Genomic DNA, 17,359 nt, shown 5'->3' with positions numbered 1-17,359 from the left:
GAGAATCGAGAATGTTCTTTCAGGTAAAGATGTTTTGAATGAGTGAGTCCAACTTACTTCTGCCCGGGTGCATCTGCCCACGTCGGAGGAATAGTCAAACATTCGTCACCACCATGGAAGAATCTGAGAACTTCTCCTCCAAACACATAACCTATCGGAAGAAATGAAAAGTTTTAGATCGCTCAACTTCTCACACGTCATCCATCTGCAACTAGCACCCCCAGGTGACACTTTCAACAGCTCGCTAAGTTTCAAAATTTCTTTTACTGAAGTTATACTTCTTATGCGACTTCCAACAAGGTTGCGTTCAACGTTTAGCGCTACATTTTTATTGGCCGGGAAACCACGTGGTAGGATCCAGTTTTCCCTCATTCATTTCCATATTGTTTTGGTTCTCACTAGCATAAAAATAATAAAAGTATTGTTTTTCTGTAAATATTTTTTTAGTTTGTTTTGATACACATACAATTTAATAGGGTAGTATTTTTTTAGTTTCAAATTCAGTGGATAACAATTGTAAAAAATGAGTGAAAACAATCCCACGGACAATGCGACGGATTTAAGGTTATGTCAAGGTACGTCTCTTGTGAATATCAATTGATTGTTTCTCTTCTGAAATTACATTATGACGCATTCACATACATTATTAATACAAATACATTTTCCAGGGCGAGACGATGATGCAACCACAAGCAGTGGTTCAAGAGGTCCACGGGGGAAAAATGCACAATATTACTGTGATTACAGAGCACGGAAGCGAGCGGAGCTGGAAAAAGAGTCGTTGAATAGAACTAGTGATCCTTCTACGACTGCTGATTCTTCTACAATTAACGTCGCAGGTTGCGAAGTTAACCTTCTTCCGCGCGGAGGGACTCCACGCACTATTTCTTTTATTTTGATCTATTTTTTGTATGATATTGCAGTGGCGTACGTTAACTCAGTTGCGTCCCTCCCCTTCTTTTTCCTCTTTGTCAGCGCAACAGCCCTTTGTAGGCGTTGCCTGCCTCAACTTCACTGCCTCCCATTCAAGACAACACCCTTCCAATTTCTAATCTTTATTGTTTTCAAATCATTTTCGATGTCGTTGAGCCATCTAGTAGGGGGTCTGCCTCTGGGGCGTGACACCCCGGGGGAGATCCCTCGGCCCCTCTTTCCTGCGAGATTTATAAATCCGCCCGATCTTAGATTTAACTCATAATTTTTTTTAAATTCTTATATGAAACAAGAACACAATGAAGAGACATTCTATCACATTGAAGATCATTCATTTTATTTTAATTGATCTATTCTAATTTAAATTATTTTGATATTAATTGTTAAGGAATTAATAATTGCGATGGAAAGGCGGAATTTAGAAAAAGTTCGAAATTGGTACTTACCGATTTACCACTTTGAAATGAAATTTATCTTAAAGATATCAGAAAATAACTCACTATCTTACAATAATTATATCAAAAGTTTAGTGAAGGGTTGGTTTTATTTGTAGAGTGAGTTTGAAAAAGTCTTATAAAAATATTTTTATTGTAATTCATATAGTAGACATACTTTACCTTTTTTGACTGAAGGGCTGCGTGCCCAAGTATTCAGACATGTTAATTATGGTAATTTTAAAGTAAACATCATTGCTATTTTTTTTCTTATCAGTCAACTTAGTAACATATTTGCATAATAAAATTGAATTCTTTCAAACGTTAAAATTCATTCAAAGGCGGAGAATACCAAAAAGTTATATAAAAATAGGAAAAATTTATGTAGGAAATAAAAATATTTCCCTTTTATCAAAAAATAGATTTATTGAAGAAAAAAAATAGGAATATTAGGAAAAAGTGATGGTTATTTTTTATCACATAACGTAATACAAAAGTGCATTTTTAAATAAATTAACTAAAATGTCTTTAAATTAAAGTAAAAAAAATGGATGAATATTCTACAGAGCAACATAAATGCGAATTAAATATTTTAATCAAAGAGATTGAATTGGTCTAAAATGATTTTAAATAAAACGCATTTTAGCTCTAACCTTGACTTTATGACATTTATGTTTGCTAAATTATCAGATTAAGGAGATTTTATGAATGTTTTAAAATGTTTTTTTATAAATGTTTTTAAAACACTCTTTTAAGACACAAATAAATTGGAAATGAATTTCATTCACAGTAAACAGTTCAAAAACCCGCATTCGAATTTTGGGTTTTGCTATGATATTGTATTTTTTATTTTATAATAATCGTTGAAACCAATTTTATGGGTTTACGACTACTAATGTTCAACTCCACAGCCATGTCATTTTGAACCCAATCTAGAAGACAAGGGAACTCCTTGATTGAGTATTGGGAGAAGTTTGCCTTTGCGGAGAACTTTTTTATTTAGCCTACCCGCATTTGCGTTACATGGAGAGGAAGACCACGAGAACCTCCCAAGGTTAGCCTGACGGCAAGGGGACTCTAACCCATGATCCGTCTACCACTGAATATGTTTCACGTCAGCACTGTGATCGGTGCAAGCCTGATGCGGAATTCGTATCGACTGGGATTCGAACCCGGTTCGCCGCAGTGGAGGGCGAACACTCTATCCCCTGAGCCATCGCGGCTCCTATGATATTGTATTAAAGAGATCGAATTTTTTTTAAATAAAAAGAGACAAAACATGGACTGGCAAGGAAGCCATATAAAATAAGGCACGTCAAAGGTTATGATTAAAATGTCTGATTCAAAAATCCGAGATAAAAATGTCAGAATTTTCGAAACCCCGGTAAAAAGCGTTGCAGTGATTGGTATCAAAATTAAAATTGTGAAGTGCGCAAAGAAAGCGCACATTTAAATGCACGATTCGAGTCTCGTATTAATGTTAGAGTGAATGATCGAAATCAAGAGAATGTCAACAATCACGTAGTCGCTTTGGTGAATGTTCGAAATATTTGTTATATCCGAAGTGATATTGATTTATTCGTTGATATTATATTTATTCGATATTTTAATATCTTCTGAGGATAAATTAGGAGAAAGATAAGTGTTCGGAGTACTAGTTAAATGCATACTGGGCACTGAGCCTTAAAAAAACACAAGGTGTATACCGGGCACTTAACTAGACCCAGGATGTATTTCGGACATTTAAGACGACTATGTGATTGTTAACATTTACCTGTGGAAGTCAACAACCACCCATTTCTGCCATTAGCAGTAACATATTAAAAATATTGGGATTTTCAAAACCATGCGCAGTGCCGAAAACAAACCTTAGCCTTGGATTTACGATAAAATTGACGCAAATAAGAACTCGTTAATAGTGGTTATTATTTGCAGAATCCAGGATTCGTTATAAGATCGTATTTAAGAAACAGGTTGCAATAGCTTTTGAAAACATGAAATCGGAAAGTCACTACGAAATAGACACACATAAAGAGCATCGAGAGCGAAAGTTCGAAAATAACGCATCGTAGTTTTGCCGTATTAAAAATATTGAAATTTTTAAAACTTTGGAAATTGGTAGCGGTAATCGCCGAAAAAGAAGCGATGGAAAAACTACATTGATTTAGATTTGGCGCGTCAAAAACTAAAATGAGAAATTCATAGTTTACATTTTTTTTTCTTCAAAAAAATTAAAATATTTTATTATTACTATTGTATTTCGTTGCTGCCACATCAAAAGCTAGCAGGTTGTGCACCCCTAAAGTGTATTAATTCTGGATCATGCTTTCTCCCCTCGCCTCTGTGTGTGTATTTACGCCACTGTGATATTGCGTTTGATAGCTTTCCATTTGTAATTAAATTTCTCTCAAAAAATTAATAATCCAACTCGCATTCCATTTTTCTCTCTACAAAAACTGGGAAATTCCCTGCTTATCCCGAGTTAATTCGGGTATGTAGTATATATTGCAAATATTTATAATCCCGAGTAAACTCGGACACAGCAGAATACGTCTTGTTTCATCCCGTTTTGACTCGACAAGAAGCAAAACAAAAAACTAATAGTAATCTGCAGTGATTGGAAGTTTACCAAGTTTTGTTCGAGAGTTTTGCTGTTCGTGGGGCTGCAGACGTTTTTTGTACAATTGTATATACAAGGGTGGATGAATTTACAGTGCGTGGAGTCCCTCCGCGCGGAAGAAGTTAAACTTCGCAACCTGCGACGTTAATTGTAGAAGAATCAGCAGTCGTAGAAGGATCACTAGTTCTATTCAACGACTCTTTTTCCTGCTACGCTCGCTTCCATGCTCTGTAATCACACTAATATTGTGCATTTTTCCCTCGTGGACCTCTTGAACCAGTGGAAGTGCTTGTGGTTGCCTCATCGTCTCGCCCTCGATAATGTATCTGTATTAATAATGTATGTGAATGCGTCATAATGTAATTTCAGAAGAGAAACAATCAATTGATATACGTACCTTGACATAACCTTAAATCCGTCGCATTGTCCGTGGGATTGTTTTCAATCATTTTTTACAATTGTTATCCACTAAATTTGAAAATAAAAAATACTACCCTATTAAATTATATGTGTATCAAAACAAACTAAAAAAATATTTATAGAAAAACAATACTTTTATGACTTTTATTATTTTTATGCTAGTGAGAACCAAAACAATATGGAAATGAATGAGGGAAAACTGGATCCTACCACGTGATTTCCCGGCCAATAAAAATGCAGCGTTAAACGTTTAACGCAACCTTGTTGGAAGTTGCATAAGAAGTATAACTTCAAAAAGAGTAAAAAAAAAAATGGCGTTCGCTAGCGAAAGTGAAAGTAATGCAGACGATGAAGATGTGAACACATACAAAGACTCATATTTAACTTTTTTCATTTGACCCGAGATCATTTGGGATAGTCAACGGATGGTAAATGAAATATCTTTTTAAACATAAAATTAAAATTTCATCTCAAAACTTGTACATTATGTTTCATTTTAGTTCCCTGTATTTATTAATAAAAGAAAAAAATATGTTGATTTTGTGCATTTTTTTTTCCTTTAAAAAAATTGGTGAGGGAAACGATTAACATTGAGAAATTTTGCAAAAAATGTACGATATTGTTGAAGAATAACTTTTAAACTAATAATCAGATTTTCAAGTACTCATCCGATTGGTTCGAAGCCAATGAGTCAGTCTCAATCCAATGGGTCCTAACCATAAATATGTTAATTAATTTTTATATACGTTAATTTTCGATGATTTCTGATTCTCGACTTTCGAAATATGGGAAGGTAGCCATAATCTGGAAAACAGGGTTCGAAAAAGAAGAAAGATGAAAACTTTGATCCCCTTAATGTTACTGCCACTTTTTGCATATTTTGCTATATTTGTTTAAAAAAAAATTACTTAAAGCAAATCGAAAAAAATCGTAGATCACAATTATAAAATTCACTTATCCAATGATATCTCCATTGAAAAAATTTATTTAATGCTTATTTATTCTTTTCGATTTTTGTAATAAAAAAAGAAGTGGTAGAAAAAGTTTTTAAATTATAAATATCGATCAAAATGAAACTAATTTATTCAGGATATTTTTTTTTGTTAAACCTGCAATGAAAGGTATTCAAATGCCAACTTATTTGTTATTGTTTTTGTTTTGTATATCTGGACGATAGGTAGGTACTTTATTTACATCACACTCGAGCTGCACAATGAGCTATTGGCGCCGGTCTGGGAAGCATTCCTGAGGATGATCCGAAGACATGCCATTTTGATCTTCTGCAGAGGGGATAGCTCTCCTGTTTTGGTTTCCCGACGACCTGCGTGCGAAGTCGATCACTTTACGGTAGAACAGTTTAACGAGGACCCATACCAACACACCCTCGGTCAGAGTGGTCACTGATCAGGGTGGTCACCCATCCGCTTACTGACGGCAGCTAGTGATGTCTAGACTTCGGTGTTTTACAGGGAACTGCGTCTTTACGATTCATCTACTACGGGACGTATATCTAGACAAAGTTATACAATTATAATTGTACATATGATCATACAATGTATGATCTACAATTGTATATAGGATCATACAATGTATGATCTACAATTGTATATATGATCATATCATGTATGATCTCGTGTCATCATATCATGACATCATATCGTGTCATCATATCATGACATCATATCTAGACATCATATCATGTATGATGTCTAGACTTCGGTGTTTTACAGGGAACTGCGTCTTTACGATTCATCTACTACGGGACGTATATCTAGACAAAGTTATACAATTATAATTGTACATATGATCATACAATGTATGATCTACAATTGTATATAGGATCATACAATGTATGATCTACAATTGTATATATGATCATACAATGTATGATCCACAATTGTATATATGATCATACAATGTATGATCTACAATTGTATATATGATCATATCATGTATGATCTCGTGAAATGAAGTCTGGATAAGGTCCTGGCTAAATTGCACCCGAACACTAGTGAACACTTGAAAATACCTGATGCAAGTGTCACAAATAGTTTATCATAGTTGAAAACAAAAACTGTTGAGGCGTGTCCAATAATGGATTCACAGGCCATTTTTTGTCTAACAAGGGTATAATGAGAGATAAAATGAGAGAAACCTACCTACGGATTTGACACGGCTGGCTCCAGTACCAAATGGGGCAACAGACCAGTGAGTAAGGTGAAAGCTGGCATTCACTATCGTTTCCGTTCCTTCTCGAGCTGTGTGCTAAACACCCACATGTTCATTAGGTGACATTAGATGACATTAGAGAGATTTCGCACTTTAACGTTACCTTCCGTATGAATGGTTTGAAACAACTGCGCATGATCGCGTTCATTTCAGATGCTGCATATCTTTACGTTGCGTTGGCTTCATTAACGCTACGAGCACACTGTTTACAGCTGTTAAATGCTGTTTAAGCCGATCTTCAAACCTGGACTTGGAATGCGAATTTGAAGTACAAATGAAATTTGGAATTGAACCGTGCTATACTACTACTAACTTAGTGTAGTTTAAATTACTGTAAGTTATGGTTATGGGTGGACCTCATGGAGATTTCTTCTCTCTTCGTCCACTAATCTAAAAAATAACAATGTTCTTTATCGCTAAATTCATCAAAATCTGTCACTCTGTTCTGCTCACAGAACCGCAGTTTTAAGCAGAGCAAAGTATCTTGAGTCGTATGTCCTTTTGTAGAAATCGTCTGCGTCCATTGTAAATGTTTGTTTTGATTTTATGGTCAAAGTTAAATGATATTCTATAGCGTTTTTAACCTGCGGAATTTTGCGGATTCTCTTACTTTCTTTTATATAAGTTTGATATTTTTTCACAGTCGCATGTGCATTTGAGCAGAAGTGGCGCATGCGCAATCACTTACGTACGGGAATGTACGGAAGGTAACGTAAATTTGCGAAATCTCCTCCATTAACTCCATTCAAGCAACAAATAATTTCGAAATTAGGTAGTCGAAAGGCTGTTCAGATTTAATCAGGATATTTGTTGTTTTGTTATTTACAATATATCATTCGAGAAAAGCTCTGTTCTTTATATTCTGTTCTACTTTTCTACTTTTTTATTTTTTCTTAGAAAATTTAAAATCATCCGATCTTATCCCACTAGTAGCGAATATGTTAACTCGAAAAAACTTAGAAATACGAAAAATACATATTTTTTTTAATTAAATATATATTTTAATTAAACTAGAAAACTCTGCTCCTCCATTGATTATTTCCCATTCATATTTTTTTCCCTTTTAAAGTTAATATTTTATAACCACAAACATATATGAATCTACAATTATTTTATGTAGGAACATTTTGGCAATCATAGGAACAATGATGAATGAGAAACAATGGTGAGCAAAAGCGAACAAGTGTCCCGCAGTCCATATAAAATATCAAATAGGAAAAAGACTTAAGGCAGAAATGTTTCTAAGTATGATTTTTTTAAAAACTATTTTTAAGAAAAAAATGTAAATTTATATTTATTTTTTATGACTCCCACTGTTCTAAAATGTGTGTCATAAAAGAGAAGAAACTCACCAGATATCTTTCAGTTGCTACACTCACTAGAATGAGATCGTCCCCCACTCGAACTTTTTCACCTTCAGATCTTTGTTTGGATCCCGGGTGGATTGTAAACCAACACGCTTCCCCTTAAAAACAATTCACTTTTATTCAATGTCTTTCGACAACAAAATCGAGTGGAGGTTTTTTTTCAAAAAAAAAAAATAATCAAACTAATGATAAATAATAAACAAAAATAAATGAAAAAATTTTTGTTAAAAAAAATAATAATAATATATTAAAATAAAAATATAATAAATAAATATAATAAAAAATCGACAAAAAAGCTGTGTTCGCCTCATTAAGATCACTGGTCAAATGCTTTTTCTTTCTGGATTAACATTTCAAATCATGGGTTGCAAAAACTGTCATCAATTGATGTTTGTCATCCTGGTCTATGTACGTGTTTCAAGACATACTTTTCCTTCTTCATCATTCATACTTACACTTAAGAGCCAAAAAAACTGGTATGCAAATAAATGGAGCCAATCAAAGTACATCGCTGCGATCGGCAACGCGTATATAAAACAACGAGTGTCTATAGCACAGTTCTTACATCGGTTACTGCTGCTACAATGCCAGGTCATACAGATTTAAGTGAGTTTGAACGTGGTGTGATAGTCGGCGCACGGGGACATAGCATCTCCGAGATAGCAATGAAATTTGGATTTTCATGTACGACCATTTCACGAGTATACCGTGAGTATCTGAAATCTGGTAAACACATCAAATCTACGACATCGCTGCGATATTTGGAATGCCTTGCAACGTGATGTTCAGAAGATATCCCCACCCCTTCTTACTCCCACGGGGTTTTTGGACAGCCCTGCAGGATTCATGGTGTCAATTATCTCCAGCACTACTTCGCACATTGATCGAATCCATGCCACGTCGTGTTGCGGCACTTCTGCAGGCTCGCGGGAATCCTACACGATATTAGGCAGGTATACCAGTTTTTTTGGCTCTTCAGTATATATTGAAATCACCGTCAAGCCAGTCATTATACTTTAATAGTAAAAATACTTTAAATTATTGTTATGTAAATACATTAGGAATGCCTGCTAGTGAATATAAAAAGAAAAAAAAACAGCAGTCGCCATGGCAACGCATGCGCACTGTTTACTGTTACCAGGGCCGGATTAACCNATTTCAGAAACAATTTTTTTCTTTTTTTAAATCAGCAGTGGGGACAAGTGAGGGAATGACATATTGGTATATTTTAATTACCTAAAATAAATAAAAAATAAAAATTGATAATTTTACTTTTATTCTTTTGTTAGCTTGCATTCTGAAGGACACTTTCCTTGAATTTTATTTTTTTCGTAAGCTGTAAAACAAACATAAAATATACTGGGGACATGAAAATGATTGTTTTTGTGAGAATGACCCATATATTGAAATCACCGTCAAGCCAGTCATTATACTTTAATAGTAATAATACTTTAAATTATTGTTATGTAAATACATTAAGAGTGCCTGCTAGTGAATATAAAAAGAAAAAAAACAGCAGTCGCCATGGCAACGCATGCGCACTGTTTACTGTTACTCTTGAACACAGTTGAAAAGTGTGTGGAAGCCATCAAATCCGAACTAAGACCCATTCGGTAATTTTGTTTGATTGTCACGAAAATGTTTATACTAAACACTTTTTACAATAAAGCACAAATATTGCAGTTTCAAACCTTTCCTCCCAAAGGGATTAAAAAATTATTTTTGAAAGCTTTTTCAAAAAGTTTCGTCACTTAGGTCCATCATGACGTTTCAGGTGACGTTACACTAGTGATAGGATCCAATGGCATTGTCCGTTATAATTTCGTGACAAGGTGGATTTTAGCCGAGCATACAAGACTAAGGCAACCTTATAATGACCTAAATTTAAGATTATTTTCACCTTCAGACTACCTTTATGAAAGGATTTTTTTTTTCACGCTTGAAAACCCCAAGTCAACCTCGATTTAAGGTTTTTATAGAGAAGGTTGTTTTCCAAGGTTTTGGATGAGGGCAATGTGCAGATTGTCACAGATCTTGTTTTAAGGTTAAGAGGTTTCCACGCAAACCGCATCACAAACCTTTTTAGGTTTACATTCAAAGGATTTTGCTGAGTGAAAACAAACCTTATTTTGCTATCAGGGAAATAAAGCTATGAAAATCCCCCATGGTTACGACAACCTGATTCAAACCTACGATCTACGACCACTGAGGATACATTTACGTCACTGAGGTGGGTGCGTATATTATAGTGGCAGAATTCGAATCGACCAGACAACACTGGGATTCGAACCTGGGTTCACTTTATGGTGAGGTGAACCCTAGGGCCTCCACGTACCATAAACATGTCTGAATCATGAAAATATTTCACACGGAAATAAATGTGCTGGATTGATCTGTATTAGCCTAGAGAACTGACTTAAATCCAAGGAAGGCAGTTCATTTTTATTTTATACACGCGCGTTCCTTATTCACTTTAATTTTGTATTGTTAAGACATTGCTGTTTATTTTTCTATGAACTGCTGGTAGACGTTTACCTATCGAGATAACTTTGAACTGACCGCAAGCGACGTAGTTTAGTTGGCAGTTATTTATCAGGAAAACGAGTGCGGAATGACCACATTTAAACATTCTTCGAACGATCCATGACAATTTGTGCAAACACGATGAAACAGTGAAGGGTCGTCAAAAGCTTCGGATTGCCATTTTATAGTTTGCGGAATCCCAAGAATTACAAGATTTAAAAAAAGAATTTTAACTCGCTAATGTAAAGAAATTTTTCCGTGAACAAAACGCATTTTTATTATTAATATAACTTAAAATATGTGAAATAATCTAGAGGTTTGACCCATTTCCATAGAATGCAGGCGAAATTTTTTTTTAAAAAAACGTGCAAAAAATCTCTCTCTAAATAACAAACATAATAAATACTAGTAATCGTCATAATAAACATTAACTTAGGTTTAATCATATATGGCAGTACTTTTACTTTCGTTACTTGTACCGCCGGTACAAGTAAAAAGTACGGAATTATATTTTTGTAGTGGTACTTTTTAAATTTAGTACTTTTACTTGTACTTTCGTTACTTTTTCAGGGAAAAAGTACAAGTATTTGTAACGGAAATATCGAATGAAATCGTTACTTTTTTCTAAAACTCGGTAAGCTTTCTAAAAAAAAAAAGTGAAAAAATTACATTAAAAAAAATGCTTATGTTTTTTTAATTTATAAAATTAATGTGCAATATATATGCATTCACAGCTAACTTCGTGTTTAAATACCTTCTGTTTCAACTTATACTGCACATTCAATTATTTTTTACTAGCTCAAAGATCACAAAGCTATCTGAAACCCCGTGTTTGCTTTGTTTATGTTTGTGCTTTTAAAACGCGTTTCTAAAGAGTAAAACAATTTTAAATCAATGGTAATTTAAATAAATAAAAATAATAAACTAAAAATTAAAATCAATAGATAAAATTTCTTTTTCGTGCAAATCCATAAAAAGTTTGATATTAAAATTATATTTGATTTTAAAATTATATTATACGATTATATTATAAAATTATATAATAATATTCTTCCGAATTTAAAAATAAATTAATGTCCATAACTTTCAAAATTAAAAATAATTAAATAAATAACAACAATTTTGCAAAAACATTAAAGAACATAAGAATATTATTCAATAAAATTTTAGGTTACTTTGAATTTTCGATTTCCTAGAAATGTACTTTTAAATCGTTACTTTTTTTGTTCAGTACTTGTACTTTTACTTGTACTTTTTACTCGTTACTTTTTAAAATAAGAACTTTTTACCCGTTACTTTTCTTAAAAATACTTGTACTTTTACTCGTTACTTCTTAAAAGTAACGTTGCCATATATGGGTTTAATAGGCTGCGACGAAAAAAATTCCTCAGTGGGCATTTTTACAAACATTAAATTGTTTGAGGCAAAATATTTATGAACAAAACACCAGTCAAGCCTTCTTTTTTTAAGATCCTGACTTATATCAAAAATGATGATAAAAGAAAAGCAAAGGTTTCTACCAAATACGTATGGGGTGGTTTTGTGTTCAGAACAGCATGTCTTAGACTCGGGCACTTTACTGAAGAGCAAAATCATCCTAAAAATTATTCTAACTAAACGAGAGAAAGGAATCTTACCTTGACTGTGTTCCTGTAAGCCAACATCAAAGGATAATTTGTCATTTGAACTGCTGGTTGAGAGACAAGCCAGGTACTGCAGATAAGACAATAACTCTTATCAATTCACTTAAAATATACTAGTTAACAAGTAAAGTATAGTCACTGGCCAACTTATGAGACGCACTCTGAGATTCTATGTAAAATCTTAATTATCACGTGATACTCTCTATGCAGCTTTATTGTTCTTACGCGACTCATAATTTGGCCAGGGAGTGCATGTGAGTCAGGATGAAGCATAAAATGAGGCTTACCATATTGCTGTTTCCATGCCTCAACAACACAGCGTGACCATACAGAAGAGTTCTGTGTCCTGATTGAGTACTCTTTCCCTTTTCAAAAGAAAGAAGAAAAAAATATCATCATCATATTCTGTCATAAATCTGATCGATATTTCATTTGAAATGAGCACTTACAGATCCAGACTGCATAGCTGTGACCATTTCCTGCAAAGCTCTGACGGATAAGGCTTGTTCAATGACAAAAACGGCAGACGACATTTCGGGTGGAGTGTTCTACAATGAAAAGAAAAACCACTTTTCACGAATAAAATACACTGGTGGACAAAATTAAGAGATGGAAGACATTTTCCCAAATATCTCAAAAAATACTGAATATAAATAAATGAAATTTGGCATGGATATAGCTTATTCCATGATAATAAAGTGTACAAAACAAATATTAAAGTGCCATTCACTGGCAAGACCTATGGCCGATAAATCCAACGTAGTCTGAACTTAAGGATAAAAGATGACAATAAAAGTGAGGCTTGTACAGTGTGTGTTGTCTCTTGTATGGTGTATGGTCACCCCTGACAGACAGACAGCATGCACAACGAGTATGCATGCTATTAATAAAGGAGTTAAGGAGGACTTGTGGACTCCCAATCTTCCACCAGAGCAATTTTTAACACCAAAATGGTTCTGGGAGGAGGTTGGCGCATCGCAATAGCTCTCCCAAGAGCATCCCAAGCATGTTCAGTAGGATTCAGGTCAGGGGATTTGGTTGGCCATTCCATTCGTTGAATATCCTGGCTTTCCAGATACTCATCAACCATAAGAGCCCTATGTGGTCGCGCATTGTCGTCTATAAAAATGAACTTAGGGCCAACAACGCCCCTGAAAAGATGCACATAGGGCTCTAGGACCTCCTGCCTGTACCTCTGGACAGGCGGAAGGTACAGGCAGGATCTTGCATGATCCCTGCCCAAACCATGAGTCCTCCACCAGCATAATGGTCCCTTTCGATAATGTTGCTGGGATGGTATCGGGTTCCAGGCTCCCTCCATATCAATAACCGTCCAGAATCAGGTTGTAGACAGACTCTGGACTCATCGGTGAAGAGAACATTAGCCCATTGAAGCTGTGTCCAATTCTGATGTTGTCTGCACCATTCTGCACGCGCTCTTTCGTGGGAGGGATTGAGTGGAATGTTATCCTTTGCTTTCTAATTAAAATTTAATACAGCATTTGAGGGGATCATTTGGCGGACAATTTAATGATTTTTTAATTTTTTTTTTATTTACAAGAGAACTTTGGTATTAATTTCATGTCTTTGGATAGGTGTCAAAATTTCAAAAAATATATACATACGTTAAGAAATATTGATTAATCATCTCTAAAAAAATTTTTTTATTTTTCCGTGACAACCTAGACAATAAGCACAGGTGTCGCTAAAATCGATAGTGAGGCATACATGATATGAGTAGTATTGAGAAAATTCTCTTTGGCCTAATTGTAAGGTACACTATTGTCTATTTCCGTTATAGGCAATGTTATCCTTTGCTTTCTAATTAATATTTAATACTGCATTTGAGGGGATCAATTGGCGGACACTTTAATGATTTTTCACATTTTTTTTATTCTCAAGAGAACTTTGGTATTAATTTCATGTCTTTGGATAGGTGTCAAAATTTCAAAAAATATATACATATGTTAAGAAATATTGATTAATCATCTCTAAAAAAATTTTTTTATTTTTCCGTGACAACCTAGACAATAAGCACAGGTGTCGCTAAAATCGATAGTGAGGCATACATGATATGAGTAGTATTGAGAAAATTCTCTTTGGCCTAATTGTAAGGTACACTATTGTCTATTTCCGTTATAGGCAATGTTATCCTTTGCTTTCTAATTAATATTTAATACTGCATTTGAGGGGATCAATTGGCGGACACTTTAATGATTTTTCACATTTTTTTTATTCTCAAGAGAACTTTGGTATTAATTTCATGTCTTTGGATAGGTGTCAAAATTTAAAAAAATATATACATATGTTAAGAAATATTGATTAATCATCTCTAAAAAAAAATTTAATTTTTCCGTGACAACCTAGATAATTAGCACAGGTGTCGCTAAAATCGACAGTGAGGCATGCATGATATGAGTAGTATTGAGAAAATTCTTTTTGTTCTACTTTTAAGGTACACTATTGTCTATTTTCTCTCTAAAGTCCCGTATCCACTGCTGGTAATTTACTTCTATAAACTGAATAGAAGTCTGGGTAACGTTGACTAAGAGTAAAGGTTTTGTGAGGTGCTTCAAGATAAATGCCACGCAAGATTGTCAGTGCTATCGGTATACAATTTAATGTCACTTCTAGGGATAATATTCATGATTTCCAAAGAGTCTAAGATGTTCCGGTAAAGTTTTTATCGATGTAACGAAATTAATCCTGGAAGAATCTTCTGTTGGAGTCATGCAGAAATGAAGAGAATGTGGTTCCAAATTATTAGCAATAGCATTTTGAGACAAAGCCATTTGTCTCAAAATGCTATTGAGTTTAAAAGGGCTGTTTTTCTTGAGTCTCCGGTGGTTTTCCTAATTACAAAGATACTTTGAGGTATTTTTTTGAAAGCCACAGCTGTAAAGTTTGCTATAATATTTTGCAAAGCTGGCCTGTCTTCGAACGTGAAGAAGCTCTAAATCAGCTTCGAAAAGGACTATGTCTGAAGGGAGGAATTTTTGGTGGAACTAACCCGCATTTGCGTTACGCAAAGAGGAATAACCTCTAAATCCGCTCACGGTTAGCCTGACGGCAAAGGGGCTCTAACTCATGATCCGTCCGTTACTGCGGATATTTTGCGTCAGCACTGTGGTCGGTGCGAGCTGAGTGCGGAATTCATATGGACCTTCCATCTCTGGGATTCGAACCAGGTTCAACTCATAGGAAGGGTGAAGGCTCTATTCCCTGAGCCACCACTTCTCTCATCAAATAGATTATCAATTCCAGCTGCTCGTCTTCTCGACTATTTAGTTATAAAAATGCGCCACGGGAAACAAGCGTCACTTTAGGGTTAACGAGAAACGTCATGTTAAGAATTCTGCTCGAGACAATGTTTGGATCCGCAGAGAGAGAGGGTAATCTACTTTAAAACAAGTGATATGAAGAAAGAAAAATTACAGTCAATTCCTGCTTTGGTTAACAAAGATAAAACAAGTTTAGTTACTTTTTGTTAAATAATTACAATTTTATTTTCCTATATAAAACTATACTTAATGATTTATATTAATGAATTAATATTTGAAAAAAAATTCATTAACATCATCCACTAAGCGTTTTAAAAATAAATGTATTTCAAGTTGAGTGGCTGAAAAAGTATTTTTATTCGAACAAGATATAGAGGGAGAGAATGTTGAAATACTTTGTCGGCAATATTTTCAAGGTAGCAGTTCCGGTTTCCAAATCCCTCTGCAGCCAGGCATACTCTTTCTCCTGTTGCGGTGCATTGCAAACAAACCATATCATCCTGGAAAGAGAAACAGGAAAACAATTATTAATTGAAAGATGCTGAAATATCCTCTTTCCACCTCCATCGAGCAATAAAACATACCGATAAAAATTATTTCCAAACATGCACACAAATTATAATTTGATCACTGCGCAAAAATGGATGAATCCCCGAAATAATTTGTTTGCATTTAAAAAAAAAAAACATTTTTATGTTTACCTGAACTCATTATTAATTATGTAGATGATTCGATAGGGAGCGTTTCTCATGATTATAATGCTCTCTAAAGACTATGTTTGGTTTTCAATTCATTTAAAACTTGATTTTAACTCTAACGCTATCCAACACTATATAATATATAGTAACCTATAGAGACACATAGTGGGGCCCCTATTAAGCCTATAATTATTTCTTTTGGTAGGGTACACTGTTACCCAGTAATATAATTCGTGGTCTAATATATATATTATGGGTCAATATTAAGGTTAGATATAGGGCCAAGTTGAAATGCAGAATATTGACATCGAATTTCTTCATTTTAAAGCTATTATATATTTACATACATAATTACCTATAGGGACACATTGTGGGCCCCCTAACAGGATTAAAACTATTTTCTCTAGTTGGGTACACTAATACCCGGAAATATAATACGTGGTCCAGTTTAAATATTTTGGATCAATATTAAGGTGTAGATATGGGGCCATGCTGACATCAATGCGTAAAACTTGAAAAATTTAAATTCCGCTACTAAAAGACAATTTAATGAATACAAATTATTCCGGATATACTGATTTCATGCATTTGTATTCTTTAATGGATTAAGGGTCTCCTGACTGCTACTTACAAATGATGCCGGTAAATATATTACACGAAAAATCATATAAATCTGTTTTTTTTTTTAAATTTGCGTAAAATAACGTAAGGCAATATCATTAAAGTAACTGCCCGTAGCAACAAAAACAGCAGTTAAATTGACTGTATGGAAAAAGACGGACCTTGAGTAGAAATGCGCACTACTGGCGATCGAAATTCACAACGGGTTCCGTAAATCAGAACTCTCTACTTATGGCAATACTTTCCCCATTAGCGTGTGAAGAGTCATAGAAGAAGTATCATAGAAGAGTAGGGGAGAGTGTGATCAATTGTGACAGGGTACGATTGTAACAGAGCAAAAATTTTGAGTGTCGGGTTCTAGATTTGGTTTCTAGGTGGCGCACAAGGTGTATTTAATAAATTTACATGTACACCCCTGTTGGTAACCATTTTTATGTACTTTTGAAAGAGTTACATCACAAAAGATATTTTCACGCTACGTAAGTACTTTTTTTGGTATTAGAATATTATATTGTAACAAAGTAATTTTGTTTAAACAAATAAAAATTATTAACCGAATATGTAAGTGGACACCTTAATTAACATTTCAA

General features: G+C 34.3%; 1 protein-coding gene across 1 annotated transcript in view; it reads right to left on the bottom strand.

Annotated features, from left to right (window-relative positions):
- The window catches only part of LOC107450496 (Ryanodine receptor), a gene marked incomplete in the record, with an annotated part of 265,214 nt that overhangs the window by 221,212 nt on the left and 26,643 nt on the right, over positions 1 to 17,359 (bottom strand). The window contains 7 exon segments of the mRNA XM_071180425.1: positions 58 to 151; positions 6,567 to 6,672; positions 7,989 to 8,101; positions 12,164 to 12,239; positions 12,457 to 12,534; positions 12,619 to 12,717; positions 15,846 to 15,950. Of these exon segments, the coding sequence (XP_071036526.1) occupies positions 58 to 151; positions 6,567 to 6,672; positions 7,989 to 8,101; positions 12,164 to 12,239; positions 12,457 to 12,534; positions 12,619 to 12,717; positions 15,846 to 15,950 (671 nt within the window).

This window comes from Parasteatoda tepidariorum, chromosome 4, assembly GCF_043381705.1.
Source record: "Parasteatoda tepidariorum isolate YZ-2023 chromosome 4, CAS_Ptep_4.0, whole genome shotgun sequence".
NCBI classification, from domain to species: Eukaryota; Metazoa; Arthropoda; class Arachnida; order Araneae; family Theridiidae; genus Parasteatoda; species Parasteatoda tepidariorum.
Note: the sequence above shows the minus strand (reverse complement) of the source record. Positions and strands in the feature narration are given on the sequence as shown.